The 23,447-nt window shown below is 37.5% G+C and overlaps 1 protein-coding gene across 2 annotated transcripts in view; it reads right to left on the reverse strand.

Annotated features, from left to right (window-relative positions):
- Window positions 1–329: 329 nt before the first annotated feature.
- The window catches only part of SPATA6 (spermatogenesis associated 6), a 40,332-nt gene continuing 17,214 nt past the window's right edge, over window positions 330–23,447 (reverse strand). The window contains exons 7-13 of one of the 2 annotated variants that reach the window (XM_074597914.1): window positions 23,046–23,324; window positions 21,305–21,392; window positions 19,558–19,598; window positions 17,626–17,786; window positions 8,378–8,477; window positions 4,524–4,612; window positions 330–757 (exon numbers count right to left, since the gene is read on the reverse strand). In XM_074597914.1, the coding sequence (XP_074454015.1) occupies window positions 577–757; window positions 4,524–4,612; window positions 8,378–8,477; window positions 17,626–17,786; window positions 19,558–19,598; window positions 21,305–21,392; window positions 23,046–23,324 (939 nt within the window). In that variant the 3' untranslated portion in view covers window positions 330–576. The remainder of the gene's footprint in view (window positions 758–4,523; window positions 4,613–8,377; window positions 8,478–17,625; window positions 17,787–19,557; window positions 19,599–21,304; window positions 21,393–23,045; window positions 23,325–23,447) is intronic. The other variant, XM_074597913.1, reaches the window with a different exon arrangement.

Genomic DNA, 23,447 nt, shown 5'->3' on the forward strand with positions numbered 1-23,447 from the left:
CAAAAATACGCAATCCAAAGGCAATTTTCTAGAAACAATTCCATCCCCTTTGTCCCAGATGGGACACTTTTAAATCAACACTCACATTCACCCTTGTCTTTAGACCCCCTCTCTGAACACTAGGCCATACTGTTTCTTCTGTTTATGTTACTAAATAGCTTTAATTATTTAATAAGAATTGGCTGCAGCTGAAACCTGAGTTGATGTCAGACAGGAATGTCCAGCAGACCTCTTAGTCTTCAAATGACTATCTTTTCATAGCCTCAAAGGAGCAACACCATCATGATTAATTATGGAGGGGCTTAGTTACTGGGTTTCTTTTGGATTTTGGGGGTTTTTTATGGTTTTAGGGTGGGGTTTTTTGGGGGGGAGGAGAGGGGGAGGTCCTTGCGGGGAGAGGCACAGGGCAGATGTTAATAGTTTCCTTTTAGCAACCCAGGCCAAAACTTCATTTCTCCCAAACCCTGCCCAACCATAATTACAGCTTAAAAATAGAATACAAATATTTGTTACATAAAAATAGGTTTCATTACAAATATGAACACTGTGTACTGTGCATTTCCAGGTGAATTGCTATCAGGAGTGCATTTTTTGGTCTGAAGCAGTGCCAGAAGCTTTTTGGTACATGTTTCTGTATATTTTCTCCAGACTCTCTTCAAAGATCGCTCTGCGAGGCTTCCCTTTGTATACAGCCACACGTCTAGACCAATATTCACCATTATCCAAGTGAACAGTAGCGTTCTGCTGCACTGGTGAACTGTCAACAGAAAGCAGATAAATAATGATGAAATCAAGATAAGGAAGAGGAATTAGAAGCACAAAACCAGCAGAAATCCAAACGTAGAGCTGCTAAACACAGATTACCCTTCACAGATAGAAACAGACACTGCACTGCAGCTACTTCTAAGAAGTAGGAGCCCCACGTTATTCAAGCACACAAAATCTCCCCCACTAACCTGAGTGCACTTGATAATACCTCCCAAATAGAAAAAGAATTAATTTTCAAAGAGCATGCAGTAATTTTGCTGTATTTTGATAGGCAGCGTGACTAGGCACTAAGCCTATGCAAGAGCAACACAGTAGGATTTTTGTGTCCTTTGAAGGTCAAAACGTAACCACAAGCAGCTATTTCAATATGAAGACAATCTATCAGAGGTATATTAAATTACTGTGGTTGCAGCTGTAAAGTGCTCTATCGGAAGCATCTTGGATTAAGTATTCTACCAAATACATTATGATATAGTGGCAATCGAGTGTTCCTTCCCCACCCCATCTTCTGTGTCACTGTTTCAATACTAAACACAAATACCGTCTCACATTTCAGTTGCTTTGAGAAATTATTTTCTAGATCTATGAAGTGAAATTTATTCTCTGAATATCATTACGGAACACTGACGAATCTGAAGTATGTATAGCTAAGCTTCATGACTATTTGCCTTCTCTTGAAACTTTCAAAATAAAGGTTTGTGCCATATAATGAAATGAGCCATTTTCCTGTAATAAAGCATGAAAACAGTAGCTCAAAAATCATAAGCAAAAAATTACTACTGAGGTGACATTTTTCACACCTGCTTAGAGATTTAGGCACTTAAGACACTTAAAATTAGGACTGAGCTATCTTCAGCCTTTTGTGAATGATCTTAGTCTGGGAAATTAAACTGGAAATGTGAAGCTTACAGTGACCATCTTCATTTAGGAAATGGATTACATTTCACTGGGAAGCTTTACATTTTCTTATAGGCATTTCTTTTATTAATCCTCTATGATCAAACCAGTACTTTGTCCTCAAGTTAATATCATTAAACACCTGTGGCAAAATTGAAAGCAACCTTATTTCAAAGGACTCACAAATATACTTCTAGCTAGCTGCGTCAAAACACAGGGTTTTCATTTAAGAAAGGAAAATGGTGAGGGAAGAAGATGATGATGTGGGATCCATTTTCTAAATTCACATTTCTAAGTTTCCACTGTCCCATGGAAAACAAAAGAAGGAATAGCTTTTGCTTTTAGATGTCTTACATTCAAATATTACAGTGATGCCAATCTACACCACATAAAACAACAAGATGATGATCTTTATGTGGCTACAATATTAAAAAGGGAAGAAGGCCACTTTCACACTTTTTCAAAGAAGTGCAACCATTTAAAGTCAGTCAACAGCATGAAGCAAATTTAAACCTGTTTATCATCCTGGAAAGGGTGAACTGTGCTTCACAGTTTGGACACAAAGAAACCAACCTATCAAACAGCAAAATCAATAGAAAAGTTATACAGGCCTGTGTTAAACGTAGACAAGTCAATACCCTGCGGACCCATCAACAACTGAAGTTTGTGTTACCTCACTTCTGATGGAGAATTCTCAGGCCAACAAATCAGCGCAGCACTAGGAGCGGCACTTGTAACTATACAACAAACAGATCTGACACTCTTTTCCTTGGAATCCACGTCCTGCCGTCAGCCTTGTGCTTGACTTTTCTTCTACTAAAAGCTTAATCTACATAGAGACACTCAAAACCCAACCACTCTAACTGCAGTAAAGGAAAAACTTAAAGAACAATAGTAACTTTCACAAATTCCTTATTCTGGTACTGACAATGACTTAAAGAAAAAAAAAAAGAAAAAGACGTAAGCTTCATTTTTCTTTCTTTTTTTGGGGGTGTGTGAGTGTGTATTTCCATTAGCCAGTCCTTGCTTATGAGATACTAAGCGCTGGTGTGGACAAAGACACAGCCAAGCTAGGGATGAGTCCCTCTCCTGTCTCAACTGGAAACCAGCTGACAACCTGAGCTAAGCAATCTGGGAATTACACTCACAAATCATATTAACAGCAGGATTTCTGCACGCAACTCCCTGCTCTGAAATACCCGTCATATGCTTTTGTTCCCTCATACATCTCCTTTAAGAGTCCCAGAAGTTCTTTTCTGAGTGAATCATATACTAAATATTTCACAAAACACGGACCTTTTCCTTACTCCCAGTGGTTTTCAATCATCTACTTTACTGCCAACATTTGGTCGACAGTACCATGTCCTTCTATGAACTCTGTCTCTGTCCTTGTATCCTGTTTATGAGCACTGTGGCAAACACTCAGCAATCAGACCGTCCCCAAACCCTTTTATGTCTCGCCCTTCAGTGAATGGGACTAGTGCTGCTGGCCTCTAGACCCAAGGAGCAGTCCTCTCCCAACTTGAGTGCCACATTTCATATCCCATCACTTCTTGATTCTGTAGTAGCAGGATTTGTTTTTTCTGTTTTCATGGTCTGCAGTTTCAGCATCAATCTCAAAGTCCCAAAGCTGCCTCAAAACAAAAACTTGCACTTTCTCTCTCACAAACACATCCTACACAATTTAATTGCAGCAGCTGTCAGGACAAAGGATAAGGGGGCAAAAAGGCTACACACAGAACACCGTAGTGAGCACAGGTATAGAAATACTAACAACCTCAGTAGCAACTTCTCATACACGTGAAAATCTAAGACTAACTAGATCCCTTGTGCAGAGGTGACTACAATTACAGGAGTTTAAAAAAAAAAAAAGCCAACAAATCATAAATGAACTTTTTAGAGCTGACTAATTGCACGTAGAAGCTCACTATGATACCTGTATTGAATTACCCTCCTTCCAGTGGTATAGAGCCGTGATTTGGGAAGCATTTGTTACAAAACATTGCATCACATTTAATTATCAAAATAATCCCTTTTTTTCCTAATGTCAAGACCTCTCAAATTTAGCACCACTGTTCTAGGATTTCTCTCTTAATATAGAGGAAAACGGAAAAGCCATACAGTCCAAAAAATGTTTTACATTATTTAGTGTCTTTCCTCCAACAAGTATCCAAAATGTGCATACCTACAGAACATCAGTTCTACTACAGAAGTTGTCAAAATTAATTCAGTTGAATTGTCTTTTAAGTAAAATATTTGAATGAAACCCATGTCATATATGTGAGGAGTACGCAGAGTAATTAACCTACATAAACCAGGTTTTCGGGATCTCAGGTTTTCAAGATGTCTTCTGAAATATGGCATGCTGAGTCACTAAACCAGAGTATATACATTTGCTGTGTTTTTAAAGATGCTTCTCTTTTCCAAATATGTATTTTGGAAAAAAACACCAAACAGCCCAAAACCATACTACTAAACAATCTTCAATTTATTTTTGCATTCCTATCGTTTTAAGAAAAAAACAACCGACTGGTTATTTTTAAAGTGACATTTGCTCTCTGATTGATAAAATCCAAAAATTACTGCCCAAGGATCATTTTTATGATTAAGCCCAGTTCCAAAATCAGTGCCTTATGAAGACTATACTGACACAGTGTCAAACAGCATGAAAGGCATAAAGGTAGTTAACTGTATTTTGCTTTTAGTTGAAAACACTTGGTAGGACTAACTTCTACAGAAGCCTTTTCCCAGTGCAATATATTATGTAGTTCAAAATAGGAAGAGAAATTTTTAGCTAAATTTAAAGGGCAATATCGTGAGTATGACTGTTGTGTCTTCGCCAGAGAAAAACTCCATACCTGCTCTGCAGTTCAGTCATGGATAAGGGCGCTTTATGCGAAGATTCCCTTGTCTTAGTCAAGTCCCCTTTTGATGAGTTACTCTCATCCTAAAAAAACAGAAATCAAATTCTCATTACCTTGGTTTCTGATTACAATGATCTCATTTCAAAAATACTTTCCTTCCATTTAGTAGAAGACTATTAAAGTGCTTACATTTCTTGGGGGAGAAAGGGACAAAGTGTAATGAGCCAAAAGCCATTTATGAACACTTTTAATTAAATTCAGTACAACTCAGCTAATAATTTTCAGGTAATAAACTGGAAAGAATTTCTTGACAGTGTAGATCTAAAGAACTAGGCAGACAGCACAAGCTTCACTAATCCCCAACAAACATGCTGGTTAAATGCTATGAAACCTACTGCTCACTGCCTTACTTTTGTTTCTTGCAGAAGAAGGGAAAAAGAACCTAAAACTTATTATTCATTAGCTTTTATAATGAGCTGTTGTTACCTGTTTAAGGCATCTTAACCAGACAGAAGCATTCTACACATCTGAACACTTTGATTCCATATACAGTGCTGAGAACATGCTTACCCAACTTTAAAACATATCTATGACACACTTAATGACCTTTCAGTGGTATTCTTAGCAGTCGCTAGAAAGCAGTCGCACCTTCCAAATGCTATCTAAACGTTAATTAATCCATATTAGTCCTCTTAGGTAAGTAAGAAACAAAACACCTCATGTGAAGGGAGCCAGATGCTCACCTGAGACAGGATGGTAGAAATTCCACCACACACTACCACGTTCGCTCTACTCTGAAGAGCAAAGACGCTACTTAAGTGGGGATCTTAAGTGAGGCTTTTAGCAGAAGTCAATTGCTGTAAGGATTAGTAAACAAAATCATCTTTCATGCTATAGAAGGAACAACTGGAAAAAAAGTCTGTGCAGTAAAAATAATCACGCTTGCTGGTAACACAAATCTGGGAGAAAAGGCAGTAAATATAGTGGTAGATGGCAATAAGATGCAGAGCAAGCTGAACGGTAGGCGTATGGATGAGGAAAAACGTAACACAATTTATTGTGGTGAAATACAAGGTAATAAGTGTGTTTGTAAACAGGAAAACGCTCTTCCTGCAGCAGTCACAGACTACAAAGCACTGAAAAGGAAATGGGGTACAGTGGTAAATAAAATTCTGCAGCATTTGCCAGAGGCAAATTATGTTCTGGAAAGCAAAAAAAGATGGAAACGTTATGACGCTGTCAGAATGTCACAGCAGAAAGCTACAGTGGACACCCCAAGGAATCTGCAGCAGAGCTCCAGTCATGCTATTTTTACAGAGCACTATGGAAACGAAATTTTGGAAACACAGCTGGATGCTTCTGGGAACAGTTATTTAGCATTAGTCTCTTTGGAAGGAAACAGAATAAGAGATACTTTTTAACCTTTCAAAGTTTGGAAGGGGAGCCAGACTGGAGCCAAAATCTGCTCACCACATTGCCAGTGCACTTGCTTTACTATTCCCTCACTGTCAAGATGACTCGTTTACCTTGTCCATCCACAGCACAACAATGCAGCCTAGATTTTGGGCCATCTGGGGAAGCACAACCAATCCTGGTGTATGTTACAGGACTCACTGCAAGCAGACTTGATTTATTTATTTTTTTTTTAAGCAGGTCAGCTGCTGTTAGCACAGCTTTCACAAGTTACCTGTACACAATTACCAAACACCGTGAGACTACTCTGTAACATCCTCCCATTTCTTTTGCTCGGTGGAAGAAAATCAAGTGAGAAAAATGGTCCTTTTCCAGCATTGTTCTGACCAGGCTGGTAGTTCAGGACTCAATATCTTACCCAATATCCTGATACCTGAATTTTTTAGGGCAGAAACACGAGGTTTTCCAGCAGAAGAGGAAACAGAAAAGCATCATCTCTGATTATTAATCCCTGTGAGTATTCAGCAAGCGTTTGATACTGGAAGTGACAAGGTGTGCTAACAGAAAGGACCACGCTTCAAGAATCTAACACTGTGCTTGCAAATTTTTGCTCATTTGCGCAATATTGCAGTAACAAGTGAATATCAGCATATGTGTAAGTCATTCTAGAGCAGAATGTTTTAAACTATATAAGTAAAATAAGTAAATAGGAAGAAAATGATTGAATTCTCGTTTACCCATTACTACATTTAATAGTCTTTATGACTGTATGGAGAAACCATGTAACCAGCCATCCAGCTGTCCTACCAAACTAGTAAATCTTTTATCGTAAAGTCATGGTCTGCTGTTCAAGGAAAGTAGTCAAGGACCACTGGAGATAGTTCAGGCTGTGCAAACTTTCATTACATGTAGGTGCTGGACCGCCATGAAATTCAATTTGTTATCTGAAGTTCATTGAAACATCAGAGAAGCATTTGGCATGATTTGTGCCTATTTTGGAGGGGCTGAAAGACAGAAAAATGTGATGGGCATCTTCTATTTGAGAGGCAGCAGCTCACAAGATCATAAAGTTCATATACAAACTCAGGGAGATACAGCATGAACTAGATCAAACAGTCTTAGCATGCATGAGAAAAGGTTTTTCAGACTTTAAAACAAAAAGCACAACTAAGCTAAAATGAAGATTGAACAGAAATGAGAAAATCAGATTAAGAGAGCATGCCCAGAACTGCTAAATTTGGGAAAATAAATAAATAAATAAATCGAGACTTCAGAGCTAAGACAGACGTTCTTCAGTACATCTTGCAGCAGTGGACTGAGACAACAACCTTCACTTCTGCCCCAGCCCTCTGCCATGGGTTAACTGTAGTTGGTGGAGTCACCGCATCCCAGCCAGCACAGCTCCCGTGCCGGCGTACTAGTGTTACGCCTGCTGTCTCTGCGCTGCAGTGTGAGGCGGGGAGCCCAGGGCTCTCACACGCTTTATCACGCTTCCCACTGATACAGTAAACTGTGTCAGAGGGGAAAGGTGGACAGTTGGGGGACAGCAGTAGATTAAACTTGCAGCAACGTTCTAAAGCAGATTTCTGTCAACACTCCTTTTTCTAAGAGGAGAAACTGAAGCAAAAAAGATGGTTTTTTTTCCACTTTGAGACCCACGTCTCTTCTAACTGATCAATGAGATTTGTGTGCTAGATTGTCAGACAAAAATAATTCCATCAGAGCTCCTAATCTTAATCTTACCTACCTCTCACCCTTACATCCTTTTACCTTACCTTTCTTTTACCTCACCTCACACTTAAGACCCTATGTTCTTTACAGATGAACAAGCTTGTTATTCAGTTTGTAAGATGCTCTGGCCAGGGAGATCCTGTGCCACAACTGGGTTTCTCAAAATCGCTATAGCAAAAATTTTTATCTGCTGTCTAAAACCACACTTCAAAATTCCATCAGACTCAAGGACAAAATCCTCTTATCCTGGGCATGGTTTCATTAGATAAAGAGCTCTGTTCATTGAAAGCCAGGTAATTAAGGGAAAAAAAGCATAGATCTGAAGAATAATATTAGCTCTACAAACAGCTGGACACAAGCAGCTGCTGATGTGCAGGTGCACAACATGTTAAGTCTTGATGTTCTACAGATCTGTAACATATTCTTTGCTTAAATTGGAAGTGAAGAACCATATATAAAAAAAATCCCGTAATTGTCCTCAATATCCCATGAGAGGGTTACCTACACCCACTGTCCATAAAGGCTACACATAAGGAGGCTGCGAAAATCAGTGTTAAACATTTCAGCTTATATGCTGAATTCATATTTCTACAATCAAGGCTGCCTCAACAGACAACATTATAATAAACCCAAGACTGTAGGCAAAGTTCTCTTCCTCAGCCATCTTGGAGAAAACAAAGGGTTTAGTCTGCAGTCAAACTTACAAATACCAGGCGCTGTCTAGCACTGTGCGTCCTTAAAATATTTTTCACTCTTTTATGGATCTCATCTCCATTTGCTGGTGAAGGCCAACCAGAGCTAAATCTGCAGGAGGAAAAGGAAAAACAAACAGAAGAAATATTTTCTTGTTGAAAAGCTAAAACATTCTTTTGACTCAGATTATTATTTTTTTTTTAAATTATGAAGCATGCATTACTTCTTCTATTTGAAACATACACAATGTTTAGATTTGATTCTTTTTCTCCTCTGGGGTACAAGTAAAGAAACATTTCAAAGCAATGCATAACCGACATGCATCCACAATACCAACATTAGATGTGAAACATAGAAAATGTTGATAATTTTGCAACTTGAGTAATATTTCCGTAATGTTTGTATTGTCCCTACAGAATAGAAAAGCTATACAGTTATTTTATTCCCAGTGATCAGGTTTCACTTTTCTCTTTTTAAAGGAAGTATTACACACATGAAATTCTTTTCACTGGAATAAATCAACAGGAAGATAACCCCAATGCGTTCAATTTGGAAAGCCCATGGACTCAAAAACCTGCAAATTCACTATCTTTATTTAACAAGATAGAAAAGCATTTTAAGTTGCTTTTTTACATTAAAAAACATGTAGCTTGCTTGATATGAGTAACTTAAAACCAACAGCTACTTTTGGATTTTACCCTTTTACATTTTGCAGCACATTTGTTTCCACTTTACTAAAAAAAAACCAAACCTCATCCTTCTCAGTACATTCAGAAGCTGGCAGAAATTTCATATCAGTAGTTATTCTCAGGCCATTAAAGGCGCCAACTAAGATTTTAGGAATAGGATCATTTACACACCAACCTCCACGTTCACATTAGTACACTCAAAAATTTATTACTTATTAAAAAAAAAAGAAAAAAGAAAAAAGAGAGATCAATATAAAGAAAGAATTATTGTGGAAAAATTATGAAATGTTGACTTACACAATCTCATCACAGTGCATTGAAACGGCGCACCATATCAAGATTGTGCATCTTCATTTCAATGTCTCCTAACCTCTGAGAACCTGACTTTGCACTGAGAAAATAAAAACTCAGGATTTGGTATCACGCTAGTATGAATACGGCGTCACCAGGCAAGCAGGAAGCTATAGCGCTGCAATTTGAGCTGATGGAACACCAGCCCGCAGCAGAACTGGGCTGTTACACTCTGGGTGCATCAGGAGCACAAGAAACAGTGACGTGCTTTGATAGTCACTGATAGATAGATGCGGCACACCAATAGAATTCGATGCAGTGGAGAAACATCGTGACTTCGAACTCTTGAGATTCTCCACTGGGGTCTGGATGGGTTTGTGGGACTGAGGCTGCAAGCCCTTCTGCCCTCTTCTCTCCAATTTATCACATTCCCTGCATTGTCCAGTCTCTGAAATCCCCAATCTGATCACGCCTGGCTTAGTTTATCTTCAGCAAACTTTGAAAAACCTCAATATCGCTAAAGAACTGTACAGCTCCTTCCAAAAAGAACAAACCACGTACACGCAGAAAGTTTCAGTCCAAAACAAGTAACTTGGCAATGCTAAAATTAATGGAAGCAGGATCCTGAAAATAGGAAGTGCCAGGCTGCCTTGAAGGTTACAGACAGGGCTGGGAGCACTTTGCAGTCTTTCGGATCATTCCTTCTATTAGTAGAGAGAAAGAAATATAAGTAGAAAGTGACCAGTTCTCTGCTGTTGAGTAACTTTCTTCCATTTTCTTGTATCTAATCAACTTATTTGGACTCACTTCTTATTGCTTACCTTTCCAAAATCTCTCTCTCTGTTCTAAAGAGCCCCAATATTGTCAAGCTATTTATGAGTTTCCTTAAATCAAACTCTCTATTTCTGAATGCTTCCATTTTTCTTCAAGAAAGGGTGCCAAGAAATGACACAAGAGTGGAAGGATGTATCATATAATCTGTAGGTGGATGTATTTGCCGTATTTCTAATGACATTTAACATTGTTTATCTTTGGATCATTACAGGCAAGAATTTTCACAAAGCTGGCTACAACATTGGTATTAGCATCCTGAACATTTAGAATTAATATCAAACCCAGCAGCACGTATGGCAAATCGATACTGTTCAATTCTTTTGCATACTAGAATCTACTGATCTGTGGCACTAAAAGATCTCACATAACTTTTCCTAAAAGAAAGCAACATGGTGTGTGAATTTTAGTAGGGGAGGAAAGCATTGCCTTTAAAGAAATAGAAGTCTGAGTCCCTTAAGCAGGCAGGAACATTAATTTCCCTAACACAGTCAAACCCAATTTGACGTACGGCATTGCAATGCATGCGCTCTGTCGCTAGTGGTGTTTTGAAAAACCTTTTTCTTTTCTTTTTAAAGAGAGAGATAAAGGAAAGGGGCTGGAGTGGTACTATCATCTTATGACCTCCCATTAGCATTTAAAAATATTTTCCAATATTAAAAAACCTCCAAAAATGCACGTTTAAAAATCTGCATCCTAGATGCAGTGAGTCATTTCCCATTTGACAAATAAAAGATAGCCCCGTGAAGTCACGGCATTTTCTCTTATTTATACAGCAGCTGCTCTTCTTTCAACATCCAGGTTGCTGGCACTGAGAAGAGAAGCTGGAATAGATTGCCTTTGGGAAATAAATTTTATGAAATTCGTATGTAAGACTTCAGATCATTGTTATTAATCTTAAATTTACAAATATCCTTGGAGATAAATGTATTTACTTTTGGAAAAAAGAAAACCCAGCTTGCTATTGTATTCGTTTAGAAAATACATGGCTATGTCTGCAAGAAGAGGAAGATTTAAGTACTTAATTCAAGAACTATTAGATTTATTTCTTCAGGTGATTTTACTGATCAATCCACTAGTGTGCGCTGTGGTATAAGAAATGTTACTCATTCACAGATACCCCAAACTTAATTTACAACCAAAAAAAAAAAAAAAAGGAAAATAAAGAAGAAAAAACCATGAAAGCCTTAGGTGTGATTAAAACCAGTATCAGCTTCTTTTTAATTAGTTTTTCAAGTATTTTTATTGTCTAATTTTAGTAATAACTATAAAGTCTAATGCACATTTAAAGTCATAATGTCAATATTTACACCATCCAAAACTCAAACTAAAATAAAATCAGGCCTGAAATGTAACAACCATAATCTGAAGTGAAACCTTTTTATGATACTCTAACTCTCCTATTGGAAATATTTTATAAAACAGGCTTTAGAGCACAACTTCTTAAAGTATAAATAAAGGGATTCCATTTGCCCAAAATCACCAATAACAAGTTTTTTAAATGACTAGCTACTTATTTATGTGATTAAGGTGTCACTATCATATTGCAATGTTGAAAGGAAAGTCATTTCATTTCAATGACTGTTTGTCCTGATAAACGAAATAAACTTCTACAGCTGTATTCTTTGTCATACTTTCAATTTTCCCTGGGACTTGCAAACATTCTGCAGCTACATCAGTTTAAATTGTTTATTGATTCCAATAGATTGTATAAACACTTTGGAAATATAGCTCAGTGACCTAGAAAAAGCCAGATCAATCAGAGAACTTCTCAAGATTAATTTCAAAGATGTTGTGTCGAGTACGATCAAGGAAACAGAACCATTTTCCCTTGTAATGTGACTAAAGGCATTTATTTTCTTTTATGAGATAAGGATTTTTTTTAAGGTCATACAGACAACATCTACCTTGATAAGAAAAAAAGAGCCTGAAGATTGTGCTAAATTTTAAAGTTATTTTTATGTATAATTTTATCCATTAGGATGAAATATGCCATTAGAAATACAAACAGGATACATCCACCCAGGTACTCTAGTCAAACAGCAGCTTGCGAACTTGAGAGTTGTAATAAATAGGAATTTTCAAATGTCAGACAATTCAATCATCCACTTGCACACCGCAAAAATGTTAATATCACATTTCAGCAGGAGATACTAATACATTTCGTATCAGTAGAATTAATGCAAAAGCCTACTGCAGAATATTTGCCATGCCTATGGTGACCCCTTCCCCCACCATCGCACCTCCTCGCCTTGCGAACAACTCGGTGCATGTGGCCTCCATGAAGAATTCATCAGCTTCAAAGACACAGACTTCATGCTGAGCAAAACCACATACAAGGACAAACTATCAGAGGACAGAAATCAATGAAGTACTGTAGTACCAGATTCACAATTGGAGAGAACGCTACTGTAATTGGGGAGAAGAGGGAGAAAGGACTCTTAAAGCTAAGTATAACCTGAAAAACCACAATCTGCAAGAACTTATACACGGAACAAGAGAGATTCTCAAGAAAACCAAACATATTTAATTCTGAAATAGAAAAAAAACCTCACAGATTTTATATCCAAGTAGGCATTTATGCAGCATTCACAGTAAGTGGAGAAGTTGCTTTATTCTCATTTAAGAGGACATGAAGTGGTAATTGAGTACAACGAACTTGGTTCTCAGTGTATACTGGTCTGTATGGAGGCACAATAGAAAGGCTGGGCTACACTTAAGAGTTTTACTGATCTACTTAGTAAAGGATGCAATTTTGTTTTGCGTTTTCTTAAAATAACTGATGGCAATGAACCTTAGTGTAGATGCAGCTATTCCAGTGCAAAAGTGTTTTAGAAACTATATTGGTACATACCAGTTCCTGAACTGTAACGAACACATACCAACATACAAATACTGTAAGAAGGTAAGGATTTTAAGTGGAGGAAGTATGCCGCTTTCAAAATGCCAGGATACTACTACGAAGCAGAAACAATTACACACAGACAAAGCCTCAAATCAAAGCACAGCAGCCTATATATTTGGAAGCAGAAGCTGACAGCTTAGCTGTGTACCCATTTGGTCTCCCTCTTCTGTAAGAAGTTTTAAAAAAGAAAAAATTTCTCACCCTTTCTAAATAGTTTCTCTTAACTTTTAAAAGCCCTGTTTACAGTTAGGCCTTGAAGCACTAGAGATACGTTCAGTGCTGAGTTTTTAAATTAGTAAATACTTTCTTTTCCCTCCTAAGCTTCATATCTAGTCCTTAAAACTGGGGCAAGATAAATCATCCTCATGTAAAAAGTGAATCCCAAGTGACAGACACTTAGGAGATCTCAAGGGAGGCCAATATTCTAGGCTGAGCAGTTGCCCCAAAAAGGTTCAAGTCATTCTGGTACTAAAACATTAGTATGTCATAAATGGGCTGCACCTCCTTATCCTATTTGGAAGCTTTTCCATTACCTTTTATCTTCTCTGAATTTATTCATTTATATAAACCAGCTTTGACAGCAATCAATTTCAAATTTGCCTACCGCTGCAGCAAAATCAACCAATGAAGATGACAAATAGTAGAGATGTTGGTCAAAAATATGAAACAACGCTTAGGTACTGCTCAGTTTTGCAGAATATAGTATGAAATAACTGATCGTCAAGTGCTGATTTACAGAGGTTAACGTAAAGAATGAAAAATAAGGAAACTTCCCCAAAAGATTGAAGAGCAACCTTACTACCAAACTAAATTCCGAAAAATCAGAAGTAAAGACTTTTAAATAACTCCAAAGAGACAGGAGACCTAGTTGCCGCCTCTCCCTAGAGCAAGCTTTTTTTCTAAAATGTCTGCTAAATTTTTCAGTGTTCCACTTTGTAGCCAAAAGTTCTCAGAACTTAAACACTCTCACAGAAGTAAATCCTGTCTTAGGATGCGCGACACTCTCTAAAATATTATGTGAACTACCTGTGGTCTGGATTTTGCTATGCAACAAAACTAGTACCCAAGATCCTGGGCTGACGATTCAACATTACTGAAGCCAAAGTTTCTGGTAACTGGAATTTTCAAGGACTTCACGGAGGATTTAGTCTTTCATTAGCATCTAACTATTAGTATCTGTCATTATACCTATCATCAGTAATAGCTAACTTCACACTGGTATTCCCCTAGTACTTGGAAAAAGATAACATAAAAAGACAGTAGTAAAACAATAGAGGAATATTACAGAAGGGCATCTGATCCATACAGTTAACCCTCTGTCTTACTTCAAACAGAACTTAGATTTTTGTTAAATTTTATAGTAGGTAAGATCACATATCAGCAGTATAACCAGGAGAACATAAAAAAAAGACATCGAGCTGGACTTCACTCTGGAAATGATTATTTTTCAGATCAATGATTAAAAAAAAAAAAAAAAAAAAAAAGGCAAAAGCAAAAGCCTGCCATGTCCAGAGTAGGAAAAAGAATCCTTTGATCCCAAATGCATGAGAAGTAGCTTTGCCTTTCAACATAACAGAAATGGTCAAACACTCCTATGATTGCTGCGGTCTCTTGAGAAAACAATTTTTCTTGTGCCAGCAGATAGCTCCATTCAGAGGACTTCTGTCATAACCTCACAGAATCCACATCACCGTTCCCCCTGTTCTTTACAAAAGGTACTTTGCTGCAAGGAAGCACCTTGGCTACTTTACCTTTCAAGTCCACGAGAAAAACGCCATCTTCTACGTGTGCATGAGGCTGTATGCGCACTATGAAAGCAAGGACTGGACCTGAATTTTGCTTTCCTGCAGCAGCATTAAGAGAATATAGTGCTAATGCTCTTTCAGAAAGCATACAGGATACTTCTCTATGTACAAAAGAATGTTTATCTATGCACAGCCAACCAGTCTGTGGGGGCAACTCAACTGCGTTGACTGAAGCTGGACACACATCGTGGGCAGGAACTGAAGAGTATGCATGTACCATTGCTCTGCACAGGAGCTACAATCAAAATGAGAAGCAAAGCTGTACAGCCACATCGCTCTGCTTAGTGTCACTTTGCAACACTAGCAAATGCTTTCCTTGGGTGACCTAAATAATGAAAAATGTAAAAATAAAAGTGCGAAAAATAAATATTCAAAACTTGGCTGACTTGTTCAGCAGTAAATCTATTTACAGTTCTGCTTCTGGCTCAAACCCAGCGGAAAAGGGGAGAGGATTGATTTGTGGTCTCTCTAGCAGACTTACAGAAACGGACTGGAAACTGATAGAAAAAAGGGCTCAGAGGACCTTATGCAAGACCCCGATTTCTTTATCACTGAAAAGTACTGCAGTGGCTTAACAACTACTCAGTGGTGCTTCGGGAAGTACTCCCAAGAAGGCAGACATTCACTTCACACTACTTTTTTTTAAAAAAAGGGGAAAAAGGGAACTAAAGGTTAAGGTGGGGAGTCAAGTTTCATATTGACTGTGGGTTGACGAGCATTAAAAAAAATAGCCTGGATATGCTAAGGTCTTTGCCTTTGTAATTCAAAAAAAAAAAAAAAAAGAGAGAAAATAAAAAAATACTGGGAGATAAGACACTGTATTCTTACAAATACACTAACACTGGAATACTTTCAGTAGTACTGATTTTCTCTGTATTTCTGTGATCTGAACAGCAGCGTCTGCATGCATTTCCAACCACTGACCTCTGATCCATGTTTGTCATTCCAACTGTAGCTCTCAGTACACAGTCAGCTAAAGCCATTGTTATCTCAGCAGCATAAAAGAGAGATCAATTTTTTGTAGACTACGCCCTTTGCCTTCTCATTTTGAATTTTTTCTGATGACAAAAGTAAATACTTATATCTTTAACATAAAGAAATGTTACATCTCTAAAGAGCTGAGAAAATTTGTTATAATAATAAGAAAAAACATAATTTCACAAGATCACAAATCTCTTCTGGAGAGGGGCTCATAAAAAGAAAAAGCAAGAATATTCAGATCATTTCAAGATTAACTGACAGATGACTAAATTACTATGCATGTAACAACATACAAGACTTTCCCGCCATCAATATAAGGGACCCTGCCAGCTTTAACTACAATCCATTTTAAAATTTAACACTACCCCCAAGGGAGTCCAATTGAAAAAAGACGGATAAAAAAGTCACCGTTACAATATCTCTTCCCCAGACATGGGTAACTAATGCACAAACAATGTCAGTAGAGAGTGGGGAGGTAGACAAGATGACAAAGAAACCTCCTCCAAACCCCAGACACATCCTAATCCCTGTGTAACAGTTCGTAAGAAACACTATTACACAGAACAACAAACAAGCAAGTTTTCAAGCGGAGGAAAATGTTAAAACACCAACTTGATCTTTATAAGTATTAAAAATTCAATCCCCACCTGCCATCTGTCATTTTTCTTTTTAAAGAAAAAAACTGAGACAATTTTTCTATTTAAAACAAAGAAGAAGCATTAAGCTGTGCGTAGGTTATGAAATGCACCCTGCGAGCATTGACTAACTGAGGTACCAATGGTGCCAAGGATGGAACAGCCTGGAAGGAGCGTGAACTAGCCACCAAAGTATATCTCCAAGTAGGGCTTCAGTAAACACTTCAGCACGTAGGACAGGACATCAATTTGATCTTCAGCTGCTCCCAATTATTTTATGTATTTGCTTATTCAGGCCCAGCTTTGTATATAATTTTTCTACTCGCAGAAAGCTGTCTAGTAACTGAATGTACAGTAGAAGCATTGTGCATCAAGTACAAAATATTAACCCTGGGATTGAAATCCACTGAACTATGGGATGTTAGAAACTCTCTCCACCCCAACGCCACTGGGGTCAGTGGAGACTACTAAAAAACCTAATTTAAACACAGCAATTAACATCCACACAATTGCTGCAGAGACCCACACTTCAACCCAAACAACACAACATCTTAGGATGTCAATATAGCAGAAAGATTGGAAAATCATACACCGACTAGATTAAAGCTAGCCCAAGGATGTTATGCATGCTAGTCACACATCTGACTACAGAATACAAGTATGTGCTTACAAACACTACGCTGAACGGCAGTCAGAAGGAAAAAAGGTTTCCAAGTACCTCCCGTAAAGCCTACTTGACATGTATCTATCTTTACATTCCTGAGATTCGAATTGCTTCTGAAACAGTGATTATTTATTTATCTAAGTATTCTTTGTTTTAAACGGACACTGGCAGACTGAAATCCGGGGCTTCGTTGTTTCAGAGAAGGTTAGTAACAGAGTTGTCAAAGATCATTTTCATTGCCATGTTATTAGGATTGTATTCATTAAGCAGAGCGGTGATAGCAAACACAGCACCTGAGGAAAAGCCAAATGACAACATTGTTGTTGGGGAAAGATTTTTCAGTCTCTTCAGCCTGCACACCTCCAAACATGCAAACTATAGTCATGCAAGTACTGTTAATTATTCCAGAATTATTAATTATTCCAGAATTTCACAAACAAAGACAAGTCATTCTTTACCTTTCCCTTAGAGAAGATCGATTTAGCACAGAACTTAGAGAACGCTTCTGAAATGTTGGAGGTGCTGAATGTTCTAAAAAACCAGCAGAATGAGACTGTTTGTTGGGTGAATATGAGATCCCATCCTCACTGCAAATGCCTTTCCCGTGAGTAGATTTTGCCTGTAAAAAAAAACACCAAACCTTGCTAAAATTTATTATGACTATCAAGATGTACAGTCTTCATATTTTTATTTTTCAAACCAAAAGGTTAAATATTGCACATACATGCAGGAATATCTGCCTGCTGGGGAAAGAACAAGGACGCTCATTTCTTAGAAAGAGCCCTGGTCTAAATTAAATCAACACGTGTCAGAGGACTCTGTTGATATCTAACACACCATCTTACGGCAAAGTCTAGTGTAACAGCTCTTTCATCACCTTTTCTGACTGCACAATTTAAAGACTTACCCCTCCCAGGAATCTCACAGATTCAGAATGATGCCTGAGACACAACACAACAACACAAACCTCAGACCTCTCCTCAGCTTGGGACCCCTTGTTCTTAAGATATTTTTTTTCCTCATGATTTGCTATTTCTGAAGGGAAAACTCAGGCCCATCTACTCATCTTCTATTCACTCTTCGCCATACTAGTTACTCCTTTCGTAGTTCCTCTTAATCTGAAACATATCACTAAAATGTCTCTATGGGTTACCCCATTTTACCTGGAATGTGGACTTTTACAAGAGTTTTTTCGCAAAGCTGAGTCAACCTCCCCCCCCCACCCCCACCCCCAACAAAAACAGACCACCAATAATCAGGTTATTCATTAGCTCTTTCCAGGCTGCAGGGCCTTTTTTCCTCAGCTTTGGGAAACAGCTCCTTTTAAACAAAGCTATATTACGTTTCTGGCAAGAAAAAAATACATTCTCTTCAGCCCTGATTTGGTGAGAATCACAAGTAATTAGAGGCCTTATGAACATGATGAATTAACCTGTAGCTCAGCTATCTCCATTCTCCAAACAATGTCTGCTCCTAAAATCTACTTTCCCATTGGGGGACAGAGGGATGGGGGGGACAACACAACCTTAAAATAGCCATCATTTAAAAAAAAAAAAAAACAAAACCAAAACCAAAACAAACCCCAATGACATATTTAGCATTTTTAGTAGAAATTCTCTGTTTTCCTTACCGTCTCTCATCTACTGCCATGGAACAATCCTGAAGTGGCACAATATACTAGACTCGCGTGGTACGCAAAACTGCCATCCTTGGTAATAAAGTTTAGAATCTAACAAACAAAAGTGTGCTTAACATATATCAAGGTTTACCCTTTTAATTCCCCTTCTATCCTCTTCCCTATTATCATCAGTTTTCTCTGCCATTAGGAAATCTAAGTGGGCATACATAATTAACTACCTAAACCCACAATTTCTGCACTACTTCAGGAAGACAGGCAAAAACAATTAAATGAGGATGAAAAGAATAAAAAACATCAAAAAAAGGGAACCCTGACATTAATCTTCAGATCCACAAAGCACCTAAAATCTGAAAAAGCAAGGATGTGAAAACACTGAATGGTGGCTTGCCAGTTGTACCAGTGCTACCTTTACATACCATTGCAGAATGAACTGTGCTCGCAGAATGACTTGGACGCAAATGCAAACTGCCTTTAAAGGCTCTTTTACAGCCTTGTCACAAGCCTTAATGCCAAGGAGAAGCAATTTCTGTACCTACAGGCATGAATACCTTATAGAGTGTTAAGTTTCACATTTCTATTTGTAAATAATCTGTCAGCAGGCCTAAAGCAGGTTAGATCAGATTTAAAATATCTCTTTCCTTGCTTTTGATACTACAGTAGATAGTTTCAAAAATACCTATGCAGGACAATCCTTCTCACTCAGAGCTTCCCAAAAAACAATTTGTAAACAACAGCACTTTAAAGTACTCACTTTGTCTTTCTTGGGTCTGTAGCTGCCGAGAAGAGAAGGATCTGGAGAAAGAAAAAAGGTGCATCCCAGAAGAAATTCAAAAGAAAAATCCAAATGCTCTAAATTTTATGTAATCTTTTACATAATAGATTTCTGCTCCTCCCAAACAGTACTAAAGCAATTTGTTATTATTATACATGGTGAAATTCTAAACAGTCTGCTCAGAGTATTTCAGGAAATCACTTTCTTTAGCTGAAAACAATGACTTCACATTTAATACAATGTTTACAACAACGAACCGGTGTACGCACTGTCTCCTGCATAGATGGAAGTGGCACATTTTTTCAAGCTATTAATTGCCTAAATCAATACAAAATCAAGCTCTACCATTCACAAAAATTTTCACCACCTTACTAACCTTTTCTGAACAAGCTTCCCTATGATCACCTCTCCCTCCTTTTATCACCTCTTCATTCCTTCCTTCACCACTAACCCACAAACATAAGTACGAAGCCCATGGAAACATACATGGGGAGACTCCTAGGTCCATACCAGGTTAGGATGTTTCATCAATGTCAATACGCACACCATCCCTGAGGGACTGACATTAAATTATGTCTGGCGTCTTGATCTGTTACATCAGTTTGTACTGAACAACCCCCACACTGTGACCCAAGGCCAAAGAGGTACTTCTATGCTGTACAGCAATGTAAAAGACACTCCTCTATAAGCTACCTGCATGAATAACTCAACTGTACTGTCAGTATTAAGATTTCTAGGCATCTGTTTTTTTCAGAAGCTACAGTTAGACTTCAAGACACAGGCAGGTGACCAGTGAATCCTCTGGATATTAATAGTGAGATAGATTTTGGTCTCCTTACCACTGGCCAGAAACCACCAACTCATTTCCTAAGTATGTAATGGTATCAGATGATAATAGGTCTGTCACATTATCCAGTTACTACAGATTGGTAAGTATGACCCCAAAGGGAATGCGAAACCTTTAAAATCCTGCACCCAGTGCTACTACAAAGAACAAATGTAAAATAACAATTTCATAATGATTTGCAATATAACAATTTATAATTGGTGAGGAGGCACAATAAAAACGAGGCAGAGCACACATAACAAACAAATACTGGTGAGACTCATTAAAATCCTCAAATTGCCAGACACATGCAATAAAATCAAGTTTTAGGGTACTTCCTTAAATTTCTGGTCCCACACCTTTTATTAAGCCCTCGATTACTTATACCAATGAATGCCAAAGCAGATATTCAAGCACATCCTTGACGCTGATTAATAATGGTAAGTCACTGATCCACTACTCACAAATACTGTTGAAATAAACATTATTCATTTTTGAAGCAACAGGGACCTTGAACTTCAAAATCATCAATACTCCAAACCTGATCAACACACCCACAGACTGTGGTGCAGATCTGCTCCACTATCCAACTCATCAAAGCAAGTGGAGTGAAACAGAGCACTCGCCTGGGCTTTGGTATTTTCTACTCCTACTTTCATATCATGTAGAACTATGTTCCACGTTTCATGAGGTGAAGAACTATCCAAAAACCACCTTCTTGCAGCAGTAACTTATACAGTATCCTTCTTATTCCAAGGAAGAAAGAACTTTTTCTCCATTATAGACTGACTTTTTAAAAATAAATTAGAAACCAAACCAAAACCCGCAAAACAAAATAGCCTCACTAAACTACTGCAGGAAACAAAACCATCAATGAGATATATAGTAGAAAATACTGACCGTGGTCTGCCTTGGTCGAGGCTTCTGCTGTGTTTTCTCGCGTGGGACACCAGGCGTGAAGTTTAATACCAGGACTCGGTTGTTCAACCTGACACAAAAATACTGTTAAAATGCTCAGTATCAGAGGTATCAATTCCTATTTTTTTCTGTTTTCATTCACAAGAATACATCTAGTCCTTTCTGAAATATTTTATTCGTATTTAAATACTATTTAAAGCTATTTTCACAACACTTTGCTCATATTATGTTTATTATTAGCATTACTGCACATAAAAAAAAAACAGTGCTAGAATGGTCTAGAAAGTCTGAATATCATATTCTTCAAAGGGAAAAAATGCAGATAGTTTCTCCTTCATCTAGAATGTCTGCAGTCTTTTTAAACAATTCTTGGTATCTCATATTTATTCCAAACTGTTCAGCTCTCACCAAGAGAGACCTCAATCTCCTTCTAATTAAAAAAGTTACATTTAACATAATCTAATTTTAATTTTCACGTAACACAAAATCTCCAGGCCAAAAGAGTCCTCAGCAGTAAAGATGCCCTAAAAGGAGTTTTCTCAATCTAGAAAGGCCATGACAGTCAGGATATGGTACATTAAGAGACAAGCTTTTTCCTTTTTTGTACAAACATAACCAAGCAATCAAAATCAATAATCAGTGCTGAAAGATGCTATAATTAAACCTTGAACTTCACCTATAGATCAAAAAACAGAAGAATTGATTAAAAGAAGTTAAAAGAAAAATATTGGAGAGAGAGAGAGAAAGATAAACAGTAGATTGATGAATGATTAATGACTTATTAAGGCTAATGTGAATTTCTAAAAGGTACCTATATGTAGAATAAAACTTGGAAAAGAATTCTAAAATTTGACAGGCTATGATTAATTCATTTGTACATAAACTAGAAAAAAAATAAATAAAGTGAGATGCAAACTAATTAAATGCTAAATTATCTCAATGGCTGTGACGAGTGTCCACAATTGTACACAAATCATAACGTCATAGCACAGAATCAGAACAATCCCATCTCTGCCCCTGCACATTCAAAGTGATATTCTAAAAATAAAGGATTGTTGCAATCATAAGAAAAAATTAGAGAAAAAATAATAATATGAGAATGTGATCCTCCAAGAGTCTGGGAAATCTGGCCCCTTTGTATTAAAGCACTCAAACACAGTTTCTTTAAATAAGTACCTAATTTCAGAACAATTTTTCATGTACGGATAGCAAAAAGCCCTTATGCAGGTGCTAAAGTCAGATTGGTTATGAACTCTAAGTCAAAGTGTTAGAGATGTAGCTCTGAGCAAAGGAAGTGTTTCAAAGATCATAGGATGCCAACATAAAAAAAGTTGAAAGAGAGGAAGTGCAAGTGTTCATAATGTGACTAGACACTCTTTCTTTCAAGTCTTATTCAGGAATTTTTAATACTAATATCAATTACTTCCAAGCTGAATTTATACACCTATTATCCTGTCTAGTGCGCTGGAAGAAAAGAAATGGGGCCTCAGAGAATTTAACCAAGATATTCATGAAAGAATTTGATCTTTGTCTGTTACTAACGCAGATAAAAGAAATTTTATTTTAGTTAATTTTACATTTAAATCACTATGTGACAGACTGTTAAGGAGAGAAAAATTATTCATCTAAACTAAGAGCTGAATGAATTTTTGGAGCAGTATTTAGTGAAAGAACAATATTTGATCTGAGCTTAAGCTGGAAGCACTTTGGAGAGAATACAAACCCGTCTAACTACAAATGGAGGTTTATCAGTTTCTCTTCTGAATTCATAAGGACCAAGGCTTAAATGGGACAGTCGTTGCCTGGCTTCTTCTGATAGCTCACACATCCGTCTTTTTGTGTATGGAGATGGAGAACGTGATTTAGAAGCTATTGTAGGCTGCTCGTAGTTCTTTGTTGCTAAGCTCTGCCTGCTTTTCTCAGGTGAAAGGGTAATTTTCTTTGGTAACTTCGTTTGCAGTTTTCCATTTGGGGTTGAGTGATGTACCCGATTCAAATCACCCTAAAATGAAAAAGAGACATTATCTGGTTTGACAGCATGAAGAACAAAGATCACTGAAAATAACGCAAACAGGGAACTAATAATTTTAGCAGAAATAGACACCACGTCAGCGGAAGTTCCCCT

Source organism: Larus michahellis, chromosome 8, assembly GCF_964199755.1.
Source record: "Larus michahellis chromosome 8, bLarMic1.1, whole genome shotgun sequence".
NCBI classification, from domain to species: domain Eukaryota; kingdom Metazoa; phylum Chordata; class Aves; order Charadriiformes; family Laridae; genus Larus; species Larus michahellis.